Genomic DNA, 18,568 nt, shown 5'->3' on the forward strand with positions numbered 1-18,568 from the left:
CAAGGTTGTACATACAACTCCATGGCAGCAATCAAACAGGGCCAAGGTTGTCCATATAATACCAGGGCAGCAATCAAACAGGGCCAAGGTTGTACCAACAACTCCATGGCAGCAATCAAACAGGGCCAAGGTTGTACCAACAACTCCACAGCAGCAATCAAACAGGGCCAAGGTTGTACATAAAACTCCATGGTAGCAATTACATCATAGTCTTCAGGCATCCTCAAACTATGGCCTGCAGGCCACATGCAGCCCACCTAGGACACTTATCTGGCCCGCCAGGTGTTTTTGCTGCCACTGTCTGTCCTGCTTAGCAGCCTACTCGTCCCCAGGCCCGCAGTCTGGCCCTCCAATGGTCTGAGGGACAGTGAACTGGCCCCCTGTTTAAAAAGTTTAAGAACCCCTGGCTATGTGAAAGAAGTATGTTAGATTTGTGCTGGCACAACCCACACAGCTCTCTGTGGTGGGCCAGGTTACAAACAAACACTCGATGAGCTCAGAGAGATCAGAACACTGCTCAGTTAGGGAAGACAGGTACCATGTTCTGAAGAGAGTAAAATTTGAGTATGTTCTCGGCTCAGCGCCTATAGCACAGTGGTTAAGGCTCCAGCCACATACACCAAATTTGGTGGGTCCAAACCCGGCCCAAGCCAGCTAGCCAACAATGGCAACTGCAACAAAAAATAGCTGGGTGTTGTAGGGGGCGCCTATAGTCCCAGCTACTTGGGAGGCTAAGACCAGAAAATCGCTTAAGCCCAAGAGTTTGAGGTTACTGTGAGCTGTGATGTCACCGTACTCCACTGAGGGCAACATAGTGAGACTCTGTCTCAAAAAAAAAAAAAAAAAAAATTGAGTACGTTCTCAAATAGGTGAAATTTTGAAACAGGGATACTGAGGTTCCCGAGTTGTTAAGAACAGAAACCAGCTGTTTCTCCAACTGCCCACTATACTTCTCGGAAAAACTTAGTGGCAGTGGATGAAAAGTCCTCACTTTGAAGGAAATAATTCTCAGTGTCTCCAAAAGAAGAGCCATTTTTATGTCCAATTTTAACACTGGCAATGCAAATAATTATTCCATTAAGCCATATTTGCATATTCATGTATTTTTCCAGATAGTTAAATTTCATGAAAAATGCAAATGTATCTTTTCTATGGCGTGAAAAGTGTATCTTTTCACTGTGGCTTGGGTTTCAGAATATCATAAGACTGTTCAGTAAAAACGGTTCATTTCATTATAACAACATGGTTGTTGTCTGTCTTCCTTCCTTCCTTCCTCCCTTACCTCCATTTTCTCTTGAGAAAAACTTATCTAGAAATATGGAAGGTGGGAAAAAACAGAGTAGCTACTGGAAAGGGCAGTCTGAAATGTCATTAGTTAATTAAGTGTGATTAGGTGTTGATTAAGCCAACCACATGATCGGCTCAGTAAATGACGAGTGTATTCACTGAATTCAATCTAAAATCCCTAAAAGTTCTGTAATCCCTAAAGTAATCATTTACAGTTTAGTAAACTTGGATTTAATGAATGCATTGCATAGGTGAGGCAAATATTTTTGACCTATCTTGTGTGATGCTCAAAATATTGCTTTTCTTACTGTTTTAGATTATTTTTCCAAAATCAGTATTTGTCTTGCAAATACTTTAACCTTTAGGTGCTTAAAATAAAACAGGCATGCTTGCAGAGATGTTCTATAAAAAAGCAACCCATAACATTACACAGTATCAACATGGCTAGCTATATGAACTCATTGTACCAGTCTGTGAGTTTAGCTACTGACTTAAAATTGTACAGAATAAATACTTGGCGTGCATCTTTACAGACCACCATTCCTCTTCATCTACGGTCTTGCTGATGAGCAGAAGCTGACAGTCCGTAGACCAAAATTTATCTTTTCTCAACTTGAGTTGCACACATGAACTAAGGATTACTAGAAACGATTCGAGTAATTATTTTCCTCAGTTCCCAAGAATTGCACAGTCACTATCCTTTTCCATATAGGAAAGAAATTAACTCATTACGCACATTGGAAGAACTGGGGCATCAGACTTTCTTCTCTCATGAAAGCTCACTGTAGAAGGGCTGTCCATGTGTGTTTCTTTAAAAAGCGCCCTTCCAGGAGCCTTGCAGAATCCGTCAATCAATTCTACCTCTCAAGGGTTTAGAGCGTCCTATACCAAGCACTGTTTTTAATCTTGTAAAATACTATTTTACTCAATAAAACATAACGAGGCTAGCATTCATATATCCACTTTACAATTATGAAAAATGAGGAGGTATTTGATACTTAGTGTTGATTACACAATTGGTTACTGACAGAGTTATGAATCAAACCCCAGCCAACTGATTCTAAAAGACCACGTTTCCAAGTTTCTACACTATTCCCCCTACAGTTATGCCCCCAACAGATTACTTGTCATGTTTGTGAAATGAGGCTACATTTTGATTCCCTTTCTTACATTTTTTAATTGTTTTGAGATAATTGCAGTCCTACACATAGTTCTTAGTAATAATACACTGAGCCTGCATACTCTTTACCTAATATTCCCATGTAGTAACTTCTTACAAGTGTAAGACCCTAGCCCCATGTCATAACCAAAATCTTGAGTATAATGCAATTAACACCAAGAACATTTCATCCCCCAAAGGACCCCTCACGTTACACATTTCACACATTTCAAACTGCTCCACCTCACACACACACACTGCTCCTTCTCCCCTGTCCATAATGTTTGCTACTAATCATCTCTTTTCCTGTAATTTTATTATTTCAAGAATGCTGCATGAATGAAATCACATAGTATATACCCTTTGAGGACTGGTGTTTTTCACACACTGTACAAAATTCTTTTGAAATTCATCATGACTGTGTGTATCGTTAGTTTAGTCCTTTTTCTTGCCTAGGGCATTGCATGATATGAAGGACAGGAGGTTGTTCAGCCCTTCACCTAAGGATGAATATCAGCTTTGCTTTCAGTTTGGAGCTCTTACAAAAAAAAAAAAACAGCTATGAAGATCCATAAATAGGTTTGTGTGTGAGCACAGTTTTCATTTCTCTGGGATAATGTGTAGGAGTGCAATTGCCATGTCTTATGGGAGCTGCACACTGAGGTCGTTAAGAAACCGCCAAATTGTTTTCCAGGATGTCTGAACCACTTTCTGTTCCCACCAGTGAAGTCTGAGTGACTCAGCTCCCAGCTCCTCTGCGTTCTCACCAGCATTTGATGTCACTTTTTCCCCCAAGCCTTCTGCAATAGTGATGTCTCACGGTGGTTTTAATTTGCATGTCCCTTCTGGCTAAGGATGCCAGACAACCGCTCATCACTTACCTGTTGTCCATGTATCGATTCTGGTGAAACCTCTGTTCATGTACTTTGTCTGTTTTCTAATTGCATTTTTTTTTATTGTAAAATAATTCTGTACAGTTAGAGATTTTTTTATGCTGGTCCTTTGTCATATATGTGTAGTGTATAAGGATTTTCTCTCGGATGATAGCTTATCTTTTCTTCCTCTTCATGGGGTCTTTCAAGGAGCCAAGGTCTTTAATTTTGATTAGATGAATTTATCAATTTTTTCCTTTTATGGATCATACTTTTGGTGTCAAGTCTAAGAACTCTTTGCCTAGTCCTACATTTTCTTCTAATGTTTTTTTCTAAAAGTTTCACAGTTTTATGTTCTACATTTAAGTCTGTGACCTGTTTTGACTCAGGAGATGAGAGGGTCATGTGGAGTAGCACTTAGTGAAATTGGCTATGGTACTCATTTGCTAGAGCTACACTTGTTGAAAAGGTATCCCTCATTCATGTGGGTGTGTAAGTGGTTATATATTGGTTTCATATTAGTATTGAATACATTGTATACACTTTTTCCCATTCTTGAGATACTTTACTAAGAAGCCTGTGCTCCAACTTCATCCAGGTAAACATAAAAGATGTATGGAGTCTGGCTTGGGGGAGAGGGTGAAGAAGGAGAGGGGAGGGGAAGGGGGAGGATGATTGGTGGGAGCAGGGAGGGCATTTGGTGGGATTTCACCTAACATGCACAGTGCAAAGGGATGCTGCAAAATGACGCAGAGTAAATTTTCATTGTCTTACCACAAAAAAATAAGTAAGTGAAGTGATGGTGAGGCTGTGTTCATCAGTTTGATTTAAGCATTCCACATTACATATCAAATCACCACACTGTACCCCATAAATGTATACAGTTATGATTTTAATTCAAAATTAATAAAAAAGAAAAGTGGTCAGATATCAACAGTTTTGTGTAGGTCAACTTAAGACACTGGGTGTTGTTATGCTCTCAGTGTCAGGAGGTAGGTACCTGCTATGGTCTGAATGCATCCTTCCAAAATTCATATGTGGAAACTTAATCACCAAAGTGATAGTACAAAGAGGTGGGCACTCTAGGAAATTATTAAGTCCCCAGGATAGAGCACTCATGAATGATTTTAGAGACCTTATAAAAGAGGTTTAAGGGAGCTGTTTGCCCTCTTTACTGAGTGAAGACGCACAGAAGGTGCCATCCAGGAGAAACAGACCCTCCCCAAACCCCGAATCTGCTGGCACCTTCAGCTTGGACTTCCCAGCCTCCAGACCTGCGAGCAATAAATTTATGTTGTTTATTTAAAGAAAAATAAAGGTATCCCTCTTTATTGAGTTATCCTAAATAAATCTTTGCCAAAAATATGTTAAGTGTAGTTGTGTAGGTCTCTATTTAAAACAAACTTTTTCTTAACTATATGATCTGAATGTATCCTTACATCTAAGTTTGTACAAATCTCCACGAGTGAACAGAAGAATTCACTAATGATGCTCTAACATCCAAGCTAGCAGTGACTACATGAGATAATGCATTCTGCTGCCTACAAATTGCTACACACAACTGTTTAATATTCCTTACTCTAAGACATGAATTACTTTAAGATATTCTAAAATTTAACTGGGTAACATCTGATCATTTCATTTTATCAGTTTTATGTATTATTTGTAAGCAACAGAAGCAGAAAGTGGCTGATTCAGATAGAAAGAAATGTATGAAATTTTTTCTTATTTCAAATTAGGAATAGAGGACTGGAGAATCAGGTTTAAGACCAAGTAACCATAAATGATCTCTAAAATCATTAAAGTGGGTGGATGCAAATATTACCTTTAGACACTACGTGCAGTAATTTGCTTTGTTTCTATTTTTGCATCAATAAATTGATCCAGCAGAAATGATCACTCTGCTCTGTCCTCCCCTGTGAGGCTCCCTCCACTGAGTTGCCTCCGTTGCCACTAACTCAAAGTCTGTCTCAGGTTCCGAGCGAACTCACGTCCTCGTGCCCTAGCTAAAAGGGAGACAAATACTTTTCACATTTCATTTTCCATAACACAAGGTATTACTTTCTACCTTCAACATTTATAATGTGAGGGTATTATCCAAGTGTGAAAAAAAGACTCAAACGCTAGGTAGAAAAACTAGATGACAAGTGGCAAATATAGCCATCCATATTGTTAGGTTGTTACTTTTGGAGATGTAGTTTACCCTACTTATCCTAGCTAACTACAGTTCTACGGTAACATCACATATACTGGCAAACACTGGCTTTGAAAATTATTCTTACAAAAATATTTAATTTGTTGTAAAATCATGTGGGGATACTAAAAGCAATCCAAACACAAGTAATTCTCTTGTCCAGAGATCAATTAAATTAGAATCTCTGAAAGTAGGTCTTAAACACCTATTACTGGTTACTCAAACAAACAAACAAACAAACACAGGAGAAAAACCCTCAAAAACTCTTCTCCTATGATGGCAATATACATCCAGGGTTAAGAACTACTGTTTTAAGGAGTGAGACCATTTGGCTATATCCACTGTCCAATGCCTAGGCAGGCTTTTGTCTGCTTCTTGTCTCTGCCATCCCCTCCATTTTTATACAGAAGCAGGTTAGACACACATGTCTACATGGAATGATTGTGGTTAGTCCTATCACTCAAATACCTTTATTTTTTCTTCTACGTCATTATCATAACCCCTACTTCTGCTACGGAAGTAGAAAACTTTCTCTGAAAATATCCTAAGGCAAGATTACGATAATGTGAGGGTCTCACAATAAGGAAAGCACCATAACCCACTCCCTTGACTTACCAGAGTTCTGGTGGATCACATGACCTTCAGCTCTACACAAAGAAACCATACTATTCAACCAGATGAAAAAGTTCCATTCGTGTTAATGGTGCACTAGATAATTCAGGACAGCACACGTGTAAATGATAAGGCATGCTGGATGCATATAAAAATCATGTATTTGGAAGCATGAAAGACCACCAAAAATAAAATTGACAATTTATTCTTATAATAATTTTCTCAAGAAGGACCAAATGACAATTCCAGACCAGAAAATAAAATAATAAAAATTGTTAACAATCAATAGTTTTAACAGTGGATTATTCACAGCTGAACAGAAAACTGGTGACCTCAAAGAAATGTCCGACAAAAATATCCATCCTAAAGATGTAAGAGGCCAAAAGGATGAAAGAGAGAAAGCTAAGAGACCTAGAAGATATGGCAGAAATTCCCTTCCACCCATCTCTCCTTCCTTACAAGTAAGTCAGGAAGCAAGAGAGATAACGGATAGAATTGATGTTTGAAGAGGTAATGGCAGAAAAACTTCAAAACGGAAGAATGATATCAAGCCAAATAATCAAGAAGGACTACAAACTCCACGAAAGACGAAGAGAACGAAAACTACACTTCCACACGCCATAGCAAAACTCCTGAAAACCAAAGATCAAGATGTCAAAATAAGTCAGAGGACAAAAGAGTCATCATTTTTAAGCAGCAAAAATAAAACTCCCAGCTGATTCCCCAATATAAACAATGGTAAGTAAATGACTTACTTCTTCCCAGAGCTAGAAAAACAAAACACTGGCAGGATGACGACTTTCAGTCCCACTGTCCCTTGTCTGGTGCTTTAAATCTCTTCACGTTTCAAGGTCCTAAGACTCACCTATAGCTGGTTGCCTTGCCAACAGCCTTATCCACTACAATCTAGTCTACACCTTATGATCTTTTCAGGGACCTTGTGAATTTGAGAATGAATATTTAACCACTCTTATAATACACATCAGTAATTCCTAGGTTCCTAGCATACCACAATCATGCTTATTTTGTGTCTTAACCTCATTACTCCCTAACCGCCAAGACACATAGTATTATCTGGATATGCACATAACTTAGCAATGCTCCCCGCAATCCTCCGACTTCTCAGTTTAGTGCTGACTCCCTCTGTAAACACTAACAGCACACGCCACTTATATGGACTTAGGAAGTACGTATATACCTGTCTCAATTCTCTCTCCTTCTACCCGTCCATGCTGCCCTATTTCTAAAATAGAAGCAAAGAACAAAAGGAAGAACATAAGAAAACTCTTAGACATCTGGGGCAAGGCATTTCTCCACAGCAGCTATCTTTCCCTGCTATGAACCCTGACCTACGTAAAATAAAAAATTAACTCTGAGCTGCTTTTAACAGTCTGAATCTCCAGTTGGAAAAAGCAGCATCAATTTAAACAACCACAATATTCTAATTACTTAGATTAAAATGTCAAATTAGAAGAAGGAAGTCTGTTAGAAGCAGCCATGTTGCCAGTATTAGTAGCAGACAGGGGTCCGGGGAGGTGACAGAAAGTGTGATCTAGAGGCCAGAAAAAAGTTTAACTTGCATTGCTCATATTGTTTAAGAAGTGGATTTCTGTACTTTACTGAAGTTTTGACTATATCCTTTCTGGGTGGACATTATAAAGCATTACAGACTGTCAGGAAATTAAGTCTCATGACTGATTCAATGGATAATTAACTTTACATTTCAGAGGTCTCAGCACCAACAACAGTGTAGTCAGAAGAATCTAACATGTCACACGATTTCTCTCTTTCTTCAAAAATCTTGGTATGGTAATGATTATCAACCATGGTGCTCCATTAAAATCATTCTGTGGAGCCTTTAAAACATGTCCACGCTAAATCCAGCCAGATTAATTCAAAGAGGAAAACCCAGCAGAGGTAGGTCATACGCAATTATGGCTGAGAACTTTTTTTTTAAATAAAGGTCTCAGAAATATAGATGAGTATACAAAGTGTTAGGAAGCCACAAAATATGTGTTAAAAATAGCCTCCAGAGTTCTAAAAAGTTGTCATGGTTTAAATGTGTAGAACAATATAGTTCTTAAATATGTACAAACTTGGTAGCTTATCATTAAACTCAATATTGTGATCTGGTACTAGTTGTAGTTTTGCTTAGAAAACTTGCGTTATTAGTACTTAAAGATTCCAAAACATGTCGAAGGCTATAAAATTGCCAGTAAAATGACGTGGGTACGTTCTGCAGCGCGGCCCCGGGGTCCTTACGGTACAATGACGTGGGTACGTTCTGCAGCGCGGGCCCCAGGGTCCTTACAGTACAATGACGTGGGTACGTTCTGCAGCGCGGGCCCCAGGTCCTTACAGTACAATGCAGTGGGTACGTTCTGCAGCGCGGGCCCCGGGTCCTTACAGTACAATGCAGTGGGTACGTTCTGCAGCGCGGGCCCCGGGGTCCTTACGGTACAATGACATGGGTACGTTCTGCAGCGTGGGCTCCGGGGTCCTTACAGTACAATGCAGTGGGTACGTTCTGCAGCGCGGGCCCCGGGGTCCTTACGGTACAATGACGTGGGTACGTTCTGCAGCGCGGCCCCCGGGTCCTTATGATACAATGACGTGGGTACGTTCTGCAGCGTGGGCTCCGGGGTCCTTACAGTACAATGCAGTGGGTACGTTCTGCAGCGCAGGCCCTGGGTCCTTACAACACTCATGAAAATGAACTCCTATTTGCTAGTAGATAAACAAAAAGGCACATTTCTTCAAAGCAAGGTCAAATATGTAAAAAGTATACTTTTATTCTTGTTTCTGGGTAGTATGTGAGAAAATTTACTGGAGTTATATAAATATCAATAAATAGCTTTACTGGTTGTCACACATTAAAAGTCACAGTTTTTGAAAAGAATAAGAATTTTTCAATTTTTTACAAATATCATATCTATTTTTTCAATTAAGGAATAATGGAGACATGTAAGGATTTACATAGTAAGAACTTTCCTGTGTCCTATAAGATATTTTAGGTACATTTCCTTCTCCTGGTGCACAGACAGGGAGGAGGTGTTGCTATCCAGTCAGGGAAGATCATTCTTCATGTGTGGGCACTGATACGGCATTTGGAAATACAGACATACTCTACTTAATATACACGCAGTACATTTAATATAAAACACACGTGCGTGCGCACACACATACACACACATATATATATAATGCTAGCGAGTGGTCAGACAAAAGCAATTTCATGGTTACAAAGAAAAACAAAGAGAAAAAAATCACTATACATGTTTATACCTGTAATACACCTTATATAAATATAGACCCATGAGTACAATAGTGGCATTTAGGCAATTTAGAAAAATAAGGAGAAATTTTTGAAAAGGAACATCATTTAAATACATCTATGTTGATTCCTGCTTCTTTAAAGCAGCAAACAATGAAACAGAGAAACAAAATTAAAAACCCAGGCTCTCAGATAGAGAGCCCGGTGCACTGTGGGGCTGTCCCACGCTCAGGCTGCTGGGTAACACCGCTATGCTATTTGCTGGGTGACTGGATCTCAGGCTCTCAGATAGAGACCCCAGTGCACTGCGGGACTGTCCCACGCTCAGGCAGCTGGGTAACATTGCTACTCTATTTGCTGAGTGACTGTATCTCCATACACCCCCACTGGATTTGCCAGAACCCAGTAAATTGGTAGTTTTCTAACTTATGTTTTTCTTTAAATGAACTCACTTTTCATTGAGTTCACTGATTTACATAATCATTTATGTAACCACGTTAAACAAAAGATCATTTTCCACAAGTAAAGTTAAAAAAAAGTTTCAATAGTTTAAAAAAATGGTTTAAATTCTACCTAAACACTCTTAGCTAAATTTTGGAAGCTAATGTGTGAGTTTGGAATCATTATCAATGAAAATAAAATTTTGTCCCTTCACAGTGGCCTGAACAAATATCTATGAAGAACTTCACTGTGGCATAAATTATTTCACTAGCACTTTGATCTGAAATGTAAATAACTTGAGTAAAGTGAATTGTTCATATCAGCTTGATACTAAGTTACCAATTAAAGAAAACACATTCACTTTGAAGAGTACCCATACAGTGGACAGTGAACTTGAACTTATAAACTAAGGTTGGAGCATATACAAACACACAAACCCACCAGTGTCTCTGTAACTCTGGCTGATACATTTTTCATCTTTTTGGATTCTAGTTTATGTATAAAATTGGGGTACAATTAAATATACTTTCAAAGACCTGATATGAAATAATTTATGTGAAGATTTTTTATAAGGTGTAAAATGCACACTATGCCCAAAATGAAGCTTAATTATGTGACTATTATGAAGTATCAAATTCAACTAAGCATCAAGGTCTTTGTGCTACCTGTAATTTTGCTGTTAAGCCAAATCTATTTTAACCAAGCCTCTTCTGCAATTAATTCATCAAAATGGCAGAAAAAATATGTTGCCCATGTTCAAAGATTAAAACAATCACTGACAATATCAAACAATATGAAAATAATAGTTTTCTTTATTAAATGAATTTGTTTTCTGCTTATAGCAAAAGATCGCTTCTCATTCAATCCAATTTGACTGACAGGGGCAATATTCTCACTGAGCAATAGCGTTACAATACATCAATAAAAAGGAATTACTCAGAGGATTATCCTGCTCTCTATCTTAAGGTGAAACTAATGAGGAAATATGTAGAAAGTTAATGAAAATATTCTCTATCTGGAATTTGTGGGCTCTGTGGACAAAGTTATAAAATCTTCAAGAAAAAAAGAAATACCTAGAGTAAAGTGAAGCAAAACTAATAAAATTGAGGCTAAAGGAATCACAGTATGCTCCTTTTTAATTATTTGATCTAATTTAACAGAAATTACGTTTCCCTTAAAACTAGTACTTTAAAATCTATGAAATCTGGAGATTGTCCATAAATAGTGGGACTACAAGTAAGTTTTATTTTGCTTGTAATGCTTGCCTTTTATCTTCTACAGTTTCCGAAATGAAGCTGATGTAACTAGAAACTGTCCAAAGACACAAATCTTAACAGTCCCGTTCGGCAGCATTTCCGTGGCTTTTGATGCAAGTAGGACAACAATGCTTACTAATAAAAAGAAAAGTTTGCAAAGATGACGCGTGGGTCAAATACGGACACTTCAGGTTAAACTGTTTCCCTTACACTATTTTATACGGATCCAAAATATTAGCTATGCTTGTGCACTTCTGAAAAACATTTAAGGCAGTGGCTCCCAACCTTCCTAATGCCGCGATGTATTTTCACTGTTACAAAGGGGTCGCACCCACAGGTTGAGAACCGCTGATACTGGGAAATTGAGAATGTAGCATTTTGAATGATATGAGATCCCTGTATAATTACCCTGCTCACGATTTATTAATTTCGGTCATTTGAAAACCTTCTCTAAGCATTGAATATGATCTTTTTTACTTGAGAAAAGGAATGCCATCTTTAAAGCTCACCTTGCCTGCAGTCATCCGTAATTCTATCAAGATAAAACCTGGGATGCCAATCTTTGTATCTCCCTCCTGCCTTACCATTCTCCCAGGGATTAATATAGGCAGAATTACTGACAATGAAAATCCAGCCAAATGCCTGGGTCTGACTTTACTGTTAGAATTACTTTTATTTCCTTGGTTTTTCTCTCTTTAACTTTTAAAATGCAATGAACCAAAGGCATTAATATGAAGAGGAATTTAAAAAAAAATCACCTATGCAGACAGTGGAGTTTCTAAGCATATCTGAAATGTCACACACAAAAACATACAGTTATACATAATGTAATGTATATTATTTATATAATCTTATTGGATTAAGTTACAATCCAGATTGGCATTGGATACAAGATAGATTAGACCTTCTCCTCCCATAAAATTTGAAGAAACAGTTTCTGTGGATATATATAACGATATAGAAATAAGTGGCAAATGTACAGTGTTAAGAATATAAAAGTTACCATGAATAAAAGTCTACAATAAAATAAAGAGCTCTAATAATTGAAATTTTCATACATTCTAAATCCATATCTAATGAGTAAGAAATAAATGATAAATAGGAATGGATAGCACAAATCCATTTCAGAAAGTAGTGCCCAGGTTACACAATGTTCTAGAAGAGCTAAAGATTTAAACATACTCATTAAAACTTCCGTATCTAAATCCATGGATCGGGAATTCACATCTGAAGTAATGATCTTGAAAGCTCTTTTGAACTTTTGAATGGGCAGAATTATTAAGTTACTTATACATTCTATATTTTATCACATTTCAGAATATTATGGAGGACACACATTTTGGTTGCCTATTTTGCTTTTGCGCATTTTGAGTCAAAGTTGTAAGCGTGCCTTTCACCCAGATAACGTGCATTGTACTTGCCAGGTGTGGATTTACCCAGCCCTTCCTCCTCTGCCACATACTTGATTTCCGTTGAGTTGAGTTTTATTTCCACATATGAATATAAGTGCTGATCCCGTAGTTCCATTTTAGCATTTACATATGGTGATTGTTTTTCCCATTCCAGGGATACTTCACTTAGAAGAATGGTCGTCCTCTCCTTCTAGTATATTTTGTAATACACATTTTGTTTTAAATATATTTATTGCATGTAATTCTTGACAAATTGGTAATACATAAAATAGATTTTAGAGATTTAGGAGAACAAAGATATTTTAAAATGCTCTAATGGACAAAAGAACTATACACATGCACATGTGCAAATTTCTACTTATTTTAATGAGTGAACTTCTATAAGGGGTAAATTTTCACAAGCACCTCTCATGCCCAGCTATTTGTTTACAGAAAGGAGATCAATAATCTCTTAAGGAACTGAAGGTGGTTCGAGGCTTTAATCAAGGAGGAAGAAAGGGCAAGAGGTAGATGAATTCATATCAAATTGTAAAGAGATACGGAAAATATGCAAAACATAACATTTTGAATAATGTTAAGCTCATAAAATCAGTGCTCATCTAAAACCCCACCTCCAAGCGTGTGTCTCCACATCTCCCTTCTTTACCCTACAATCAAGATGGACCAAAATGACTATCACTGGCCCAATGGACTAAAAGTAGCCATGACAAGTTATTTATTGTAAATAACCCTGACATAATTCATGCTCTTTAGCACACGTATGTGCCTGTGTACACACACACACTCACACACCAGTGTACACCACCTATAAACAGTAGACACCTCAAGATAATGCAGTCATCTGTTGGATACGTAAATGAATACACACACACACACAATCGCTTTATCCTGGAACACTTCTTTGGCACGTACCACATACCAATACCAATCTCTCAGAAAAAGATCGTGCTCTGCCTGGGCGTAATGTGTCTGTGAATATTCACATTGATGCATTTGAATGGAATTCCTTGATAACAATGTGAAGCCTGAGTTTAGAATTAGTCTAATTATAACATCCTGGAATTCGTACAATGACGTTGATGATGATTGTGATGAGGAGGAGGCGGCGGAGGAGATGACCCCATCATGCTGCATTCATTTTTGATAAATTTATAACGTCAACAAGCAAAGTATTAGGTCTGTAATGCTCTCAGTGACGGAGTTCTTAGTTTGGATGCACAGCAAGAACAGATTGGATATTTTGTAATATATATCTTGCTTCCTAAATTTACCCAATCAGAGGCCAGAAAAGAATAGATTATCAAAGCAAAAAGATAAACAGTGTTGACCAATACCCTTGCTTTTTGTTTATTTTTATTAGTGATTTTAGGTGCCCTTTTCTTAAAAGGAAAAAGAATAACTGATCCCAAGGGCACCTTGTGAATTCTAATACCAATCATGCTACAGATAAATGAGTAAGAAAAATGGACAATATAAAGTGTGCTAAAGGAAAACAATATATTCATAAAACTGATAGATTAGCACAAAAATCTACTACAGAATTTTAAAAAAGACTGTAAGTCAAGTCATTATACTTTTTACAACTTAATAGCTATAAAAATCGAATGATTTAATAAACATTTTCAAAAGCACTAGTAAAATTCAGAAAAATGGTTATATTTATTCCTGAAAATTATTTTCCTAAATGGAAGGAAAAGATGATTAATGAGTCCAGACAAATTTTAATGCTGCCGCTCCCTATTTCTTTAACACAGCCAGGTGTGGTGGCTCCTCCTTGTAATCTTAGCACTTTGGGAGGCTTAGGCTGGTAGATTGCTTGAGCTCAGGAGTTGAAGACCAGCTTGAGCAAGAGTAAGACCTTGTGTCTACTAAGAACAGAAAAACCAGCCAGGCCTTGTGACAGGCACCTGTAGTCCCAGCAACTGAGGCAAGAGGATCACTGGAGCTCAACAATTTGAGATTGTTGTGAGTTATGATGCCATGACACTCTACCCTGAGAGACTCTGTCTCAAAAAAAAAAATAATAATAATCTTTAACATTTACTGCTGTGCTCAAATTGTGGGCTAAGGGACCGTATGCAACAGGTTGTCCAGATTCTCTGAGACACAGGACGAGAGACCTTTCCACACCTGTGCACAGGTTCTCCAACTGCTAGAGGGCAAGCCCTGCCTTACTGCCATTCTTCGGAGTTACACTAAACCTTGGTTAATGTGTGAGCAATAAGGGCACACAGCAACATGCCCTCCTAAGCCATGTTTCAGATCACAGTTAGCTCTGATGCAATTGGTCTCATACCCCAGGCTGTTTTCCTCTGGACTATTACATAACTTGTGCTTTAAAAGCATAATTTCTATCCATAACAAATAAAATATCTACACATATTGAATAAAAATCATTTATATTTTGAAATTTAGTTTTGGACATAAATCATACAAGAATCCTCATGAGTTCATAGAGTTTAAAATAATATATTTAATATTTGGAAAAGTGCATAGTTTTAAGTCCCCAAATTTAGGAATATGTATTATTAACTATGCAAAGGAAATATTAACATTTAGATAATTTCCACTTATACCATTTGGAGTATGACTTTTTAAGGCACGCAATAGTTGCCCAGTATTACTATGTTACAGGACTTACTTAACTTACTAAGCTTTACAGAACCAGCTGCATGAAGTTTTGTCCTTTAAATTCACTCTTCAGAATATTAGAATATTCTCAATATAAAAGTGTCAAAGTGTCTGACTTTTTAAAAATAATGGTGTCTTCCATGATAGTCCAGATGAATTTAATTTTGACTTAATATTAAGACAAAAATGTTTCAACATCAACTTGGAAGTTGTCATTTCTCAGGTAGAAGTGAAAAACAAAAGTAACTCATTTGTATAAGAACACACTTTTATTGTTTTCTATGAAGGCTGCACTTTATTAAGGCAAAGGTCTAAACAGTGAGTACAGACAAAGAAGCTTTGGAAGTATAAACAAACACCAGCACCCATCATTAGGCTGAAATGGGGTTCTAAAAGGACATTGCGAAGCCTGCTGATGGCCCAGTTACCCGAGAAGCATTCGATGAACTTTCCTTGGAATCTGTCTTATAACTGGGCTACATATTCGGTTTTTATTGTGTGAAATCCTAGAAAGCTTGGATCGGGAAGGAATCCCATAGATTCCAGGGCCCAGTGCACGAGCAAGAAGGGGATTCTCAGGGCTGGACTTGTCAGTCTCATTTTCATGCGCACGGTGACTGTGAAAGCAGACGCGCATCTCACCTTGGGACTTAATCCATCCACTAATTTATACAGTCTGAGGTGTCAGACACAATCGCCATGGCGCTCAAAAAACAGAAGGGGGAGAAGGACGAGCAAACACCTGGTGGGAGAGCAAAGGGCTTCAGAGGTCAAGTTAGGAAGATGACTCCCCCCCAGCTCTAGCTTCCCACCCCCTTCTTGGCTGACAGCTGTGCAGGTGACAGATTTGGGCACTGCGTCCTGGCTGCTGAAAACCACCAGCCTTCCTCCCGGACAGCCGCAGCTTTTCCCGTGGCTACGTCCTGATCTCCCCGGAAAAGAACGAGGCACTTTCTTCTCCCCACGAAAAGCCCTTGAAACTTGGCTGAGGGTCTGAACCCAGCCAGCGTTGGCTCTCTAGTCTGGCCCTGGCGGGGCACATGGCAAAGGCTGCCGGAGGAGGCGTCGTCGCCACCCGGCTCTTTAAGTTCCCTCCCAGCCTACGCAGATCTGCGGAAGTTTGGGAAGGGGCCCTGGTGTCCTCGGGATCCTGCCTGCACCTGTAATGTGAAGAGCCGCAGAAGGAGCGCGGAGGGGCACGTCTGCCTCTGCCCTTACGCCCAGTCCCAACGCCTTCCTGGCTAATTACCTTCCTGGCCTCCTGGCGCCGGTGACCTTCCCTCTATTCTGTACCCTACTGTACCTTTGTTCAATGGTCTAAGGCAACATTCCGTTATTCCGTTTGGTTTCTTTCTTTCTTTCTTTCTTTCTTTCTTTTTAACGTGAAAATTAGCGAAGGTCTCCCCGCTTCTCCCCTTGTTCAAGTCAGAGTATTCATCCCTTCAGCAGAGCACACGAGGGAATGTTCTAGCTCAAGGCCGCTTTGCCCCAGGACTCCAGATTCCAGAGCTTGGGAGAACTGGAACTTTGAGGACAGTGAGGTAGCGAGACAACCAGAGAATCCGGAGAACTGGCTCTCTCTCTCTCTCCCTCTCTCTCTGTCTCTCTCTCTTCTTTCCCTTCCCTTTTCTGCACTGGTGGGTCTCTGTGGTCACCTCACATCGCGCTTTCCTCGGGGACCTCCTGCCCAGAGTCCCGTCCGCCCCCTCGCGTCCTGAGCCGGAGCAGCTCTGCGCCCAGGCGCGGGTCGGTCCTCTCCCGCCCCCTCCCGTCCACACCCACGTCCCCCACTCAGCGCAACCCTCTTTCCACTTCATCTATTCACTAGCGAAGTTTTGCATCCCCGGGGTCTTCACCGTTTCCTTCCCAAGTCAGGCAGCATCTCTCTAAAGAAAGTAGGAAAAGGTCTCCATCAACTTCGCCATCGCGGGCGACTGTGGGAGCACACACCTGCCTCCTGCACAGGTACACACGGCCTCAGGGTGCGTTAAGCTCGCTTGCTACAGCCGACAGGGACGCGCGGCGCGGGCAGAGCGGAAAAAGAATTTCAAAATAAGCCTGGGAAGCAGGGACCAGAAAACAGGGATTCAGCGCGCACACACACACACACACACACGCGCACACACACACCCGCCCCTGCTCACAGACCAGGTCCACCCGAAAGGCGCACACTTCTGAGGACAAACCACTGTGGATTGTACTGTACGTAAATCTTCACCGAGGCACAATTTTCTTGGGAACCAACAATCCCTTTCGTCCACCGGACTTCTCAGTACGATCGAAACCAGCCCAGTGCACTTGAGGATGGGGACCGTGGCGCTGCCGGAGCCTTCAGCCCCCAGCTCTGTCTGCAGAGACCCTCAGTCAGGTGCGGCCCCCAGGCCAGCAGAGCAACAAGCGGGCTGTCGGCAGGAGGGCCGGGTCCTCTCTGCCCTGTCCCTGCGCGGGTCACCTCTCCCTGGTGTCTCCCCCACCCCCCAACCCAGCCGCCAGCCCCGCCAAACGAGCGCAGGGGAAGGGGAAAGCCGAAGGAGCGACTCACCCCCAGCTTCCTGCTGCGGATTTTCACGTAGCCCTGCTTGACTATGTCGTTAAAGTTGGAGGCCATGGCCAGCGCGTCCGGGCTCGTCCGCTCCGCGATCCGCTTTCCGGAGTCGAGAGCCGCCGTCCGCCGCTAGGTCCGCTCGGGTCTCGCATCCAGCCAGCCGCCGCCAGCAGCAGCGCCGCCGCCGGGTCCTCCCCGAGCTCCTGCCGGCGGGGACGCGGGGACCGTGGCAGGGCCGCCGCGGACGGGGAACGGGGCCCGGCGCGGGGAGCGGCGCCGGCCCTCGGCGATCCGGTCCTCACCTTCGCCCCCCGCCGCCAGCCGAGCGCCGCGGCCCGCGCCGCCGCCAGCTGTGGGCGCCCCCTCCGCGCCGCCGCCCCCGGCAGCACCCACGGGCTGGCGCCTCGCTCGGCGGCGCACAGCTGGCCGGAGCGCACCCTCGCGGCTCCCCGGCGCGGGGGAGGGGCGGGGACGAGGGGCGGGCTGATTCGCCGGCCCCGCTCCCTCCCTCGGCCCGCGGGGCGGCGGGGCTCCAAGATGCTCGCAAGACGCGCTCCTTCCCTGGCGACGCGGGGTACCGCGCCCCACCCGGCCCCTGCGCCCGCCGCGCTCCCCGGGTGCGGAATTCCTAAGGACACGGTCCTCGTTCCGGGGCTCTAAATCTCCAAACTGGACACGGGGGAAGGGGCGGTGGGGAGACTTCCAACGCTGAAGGCGAACAGGAACGACACAATTGTTTATTTCAGTGTTAATGTGCATTTTTATCCCTGAGCACACTCGGCCCTTCCAGGTCTTTGCCCGGCTAGATCTGAAAATCGACGCCAGCCCCTTCCCGGTGTACACAAAGAGACCGATGGTGCGCATGTGTCTGATCCGCCCGCTGCT

At 41.5% G+C, this 18,568-nt stretch overlaps 1 protein-coding gene across 1 annotated transcript in view; it reads right to left on the reverse strand.

The window, feature by feature from the left end:
* The window catches only part of DOK6 (docking protein 6), a 338,799-nt gene extending 320,856 nt beyond the window's left edge, over nt 1–17,943 (reverse strand). Inside the window, exon 1 of the mRNA XM_003788404.2 lies at nt 17,681–17,943. Coding sequence (XP_003788452.1) covers nt 17,681–17,746 — 66 coding nt within the window. The 5' untranslated portion in view covers nt 17,747–17,943. The remainder of the gene's footprint in view (nt 1–17,680) is intronic.
* Between the last annotated feature and the right edge of the window lie 625 nt (nt 17,944–18,568).

The sequence above is a fragment of the Otolemur garnettii genome, unplaced genomic scaffold (genome assembly GCF_000181295.1).
Source record: "Otolemur garnettii isolate 467f Iridium unplaced genomic scaffold, OtoGar3 scaffold00027, whole genome shotgun sequence".
NCBI lineage: Eukaryota > Metazoa > Chordata > Mammalia > Primates > Galagidae > Otolemur > Otolemur garnettii.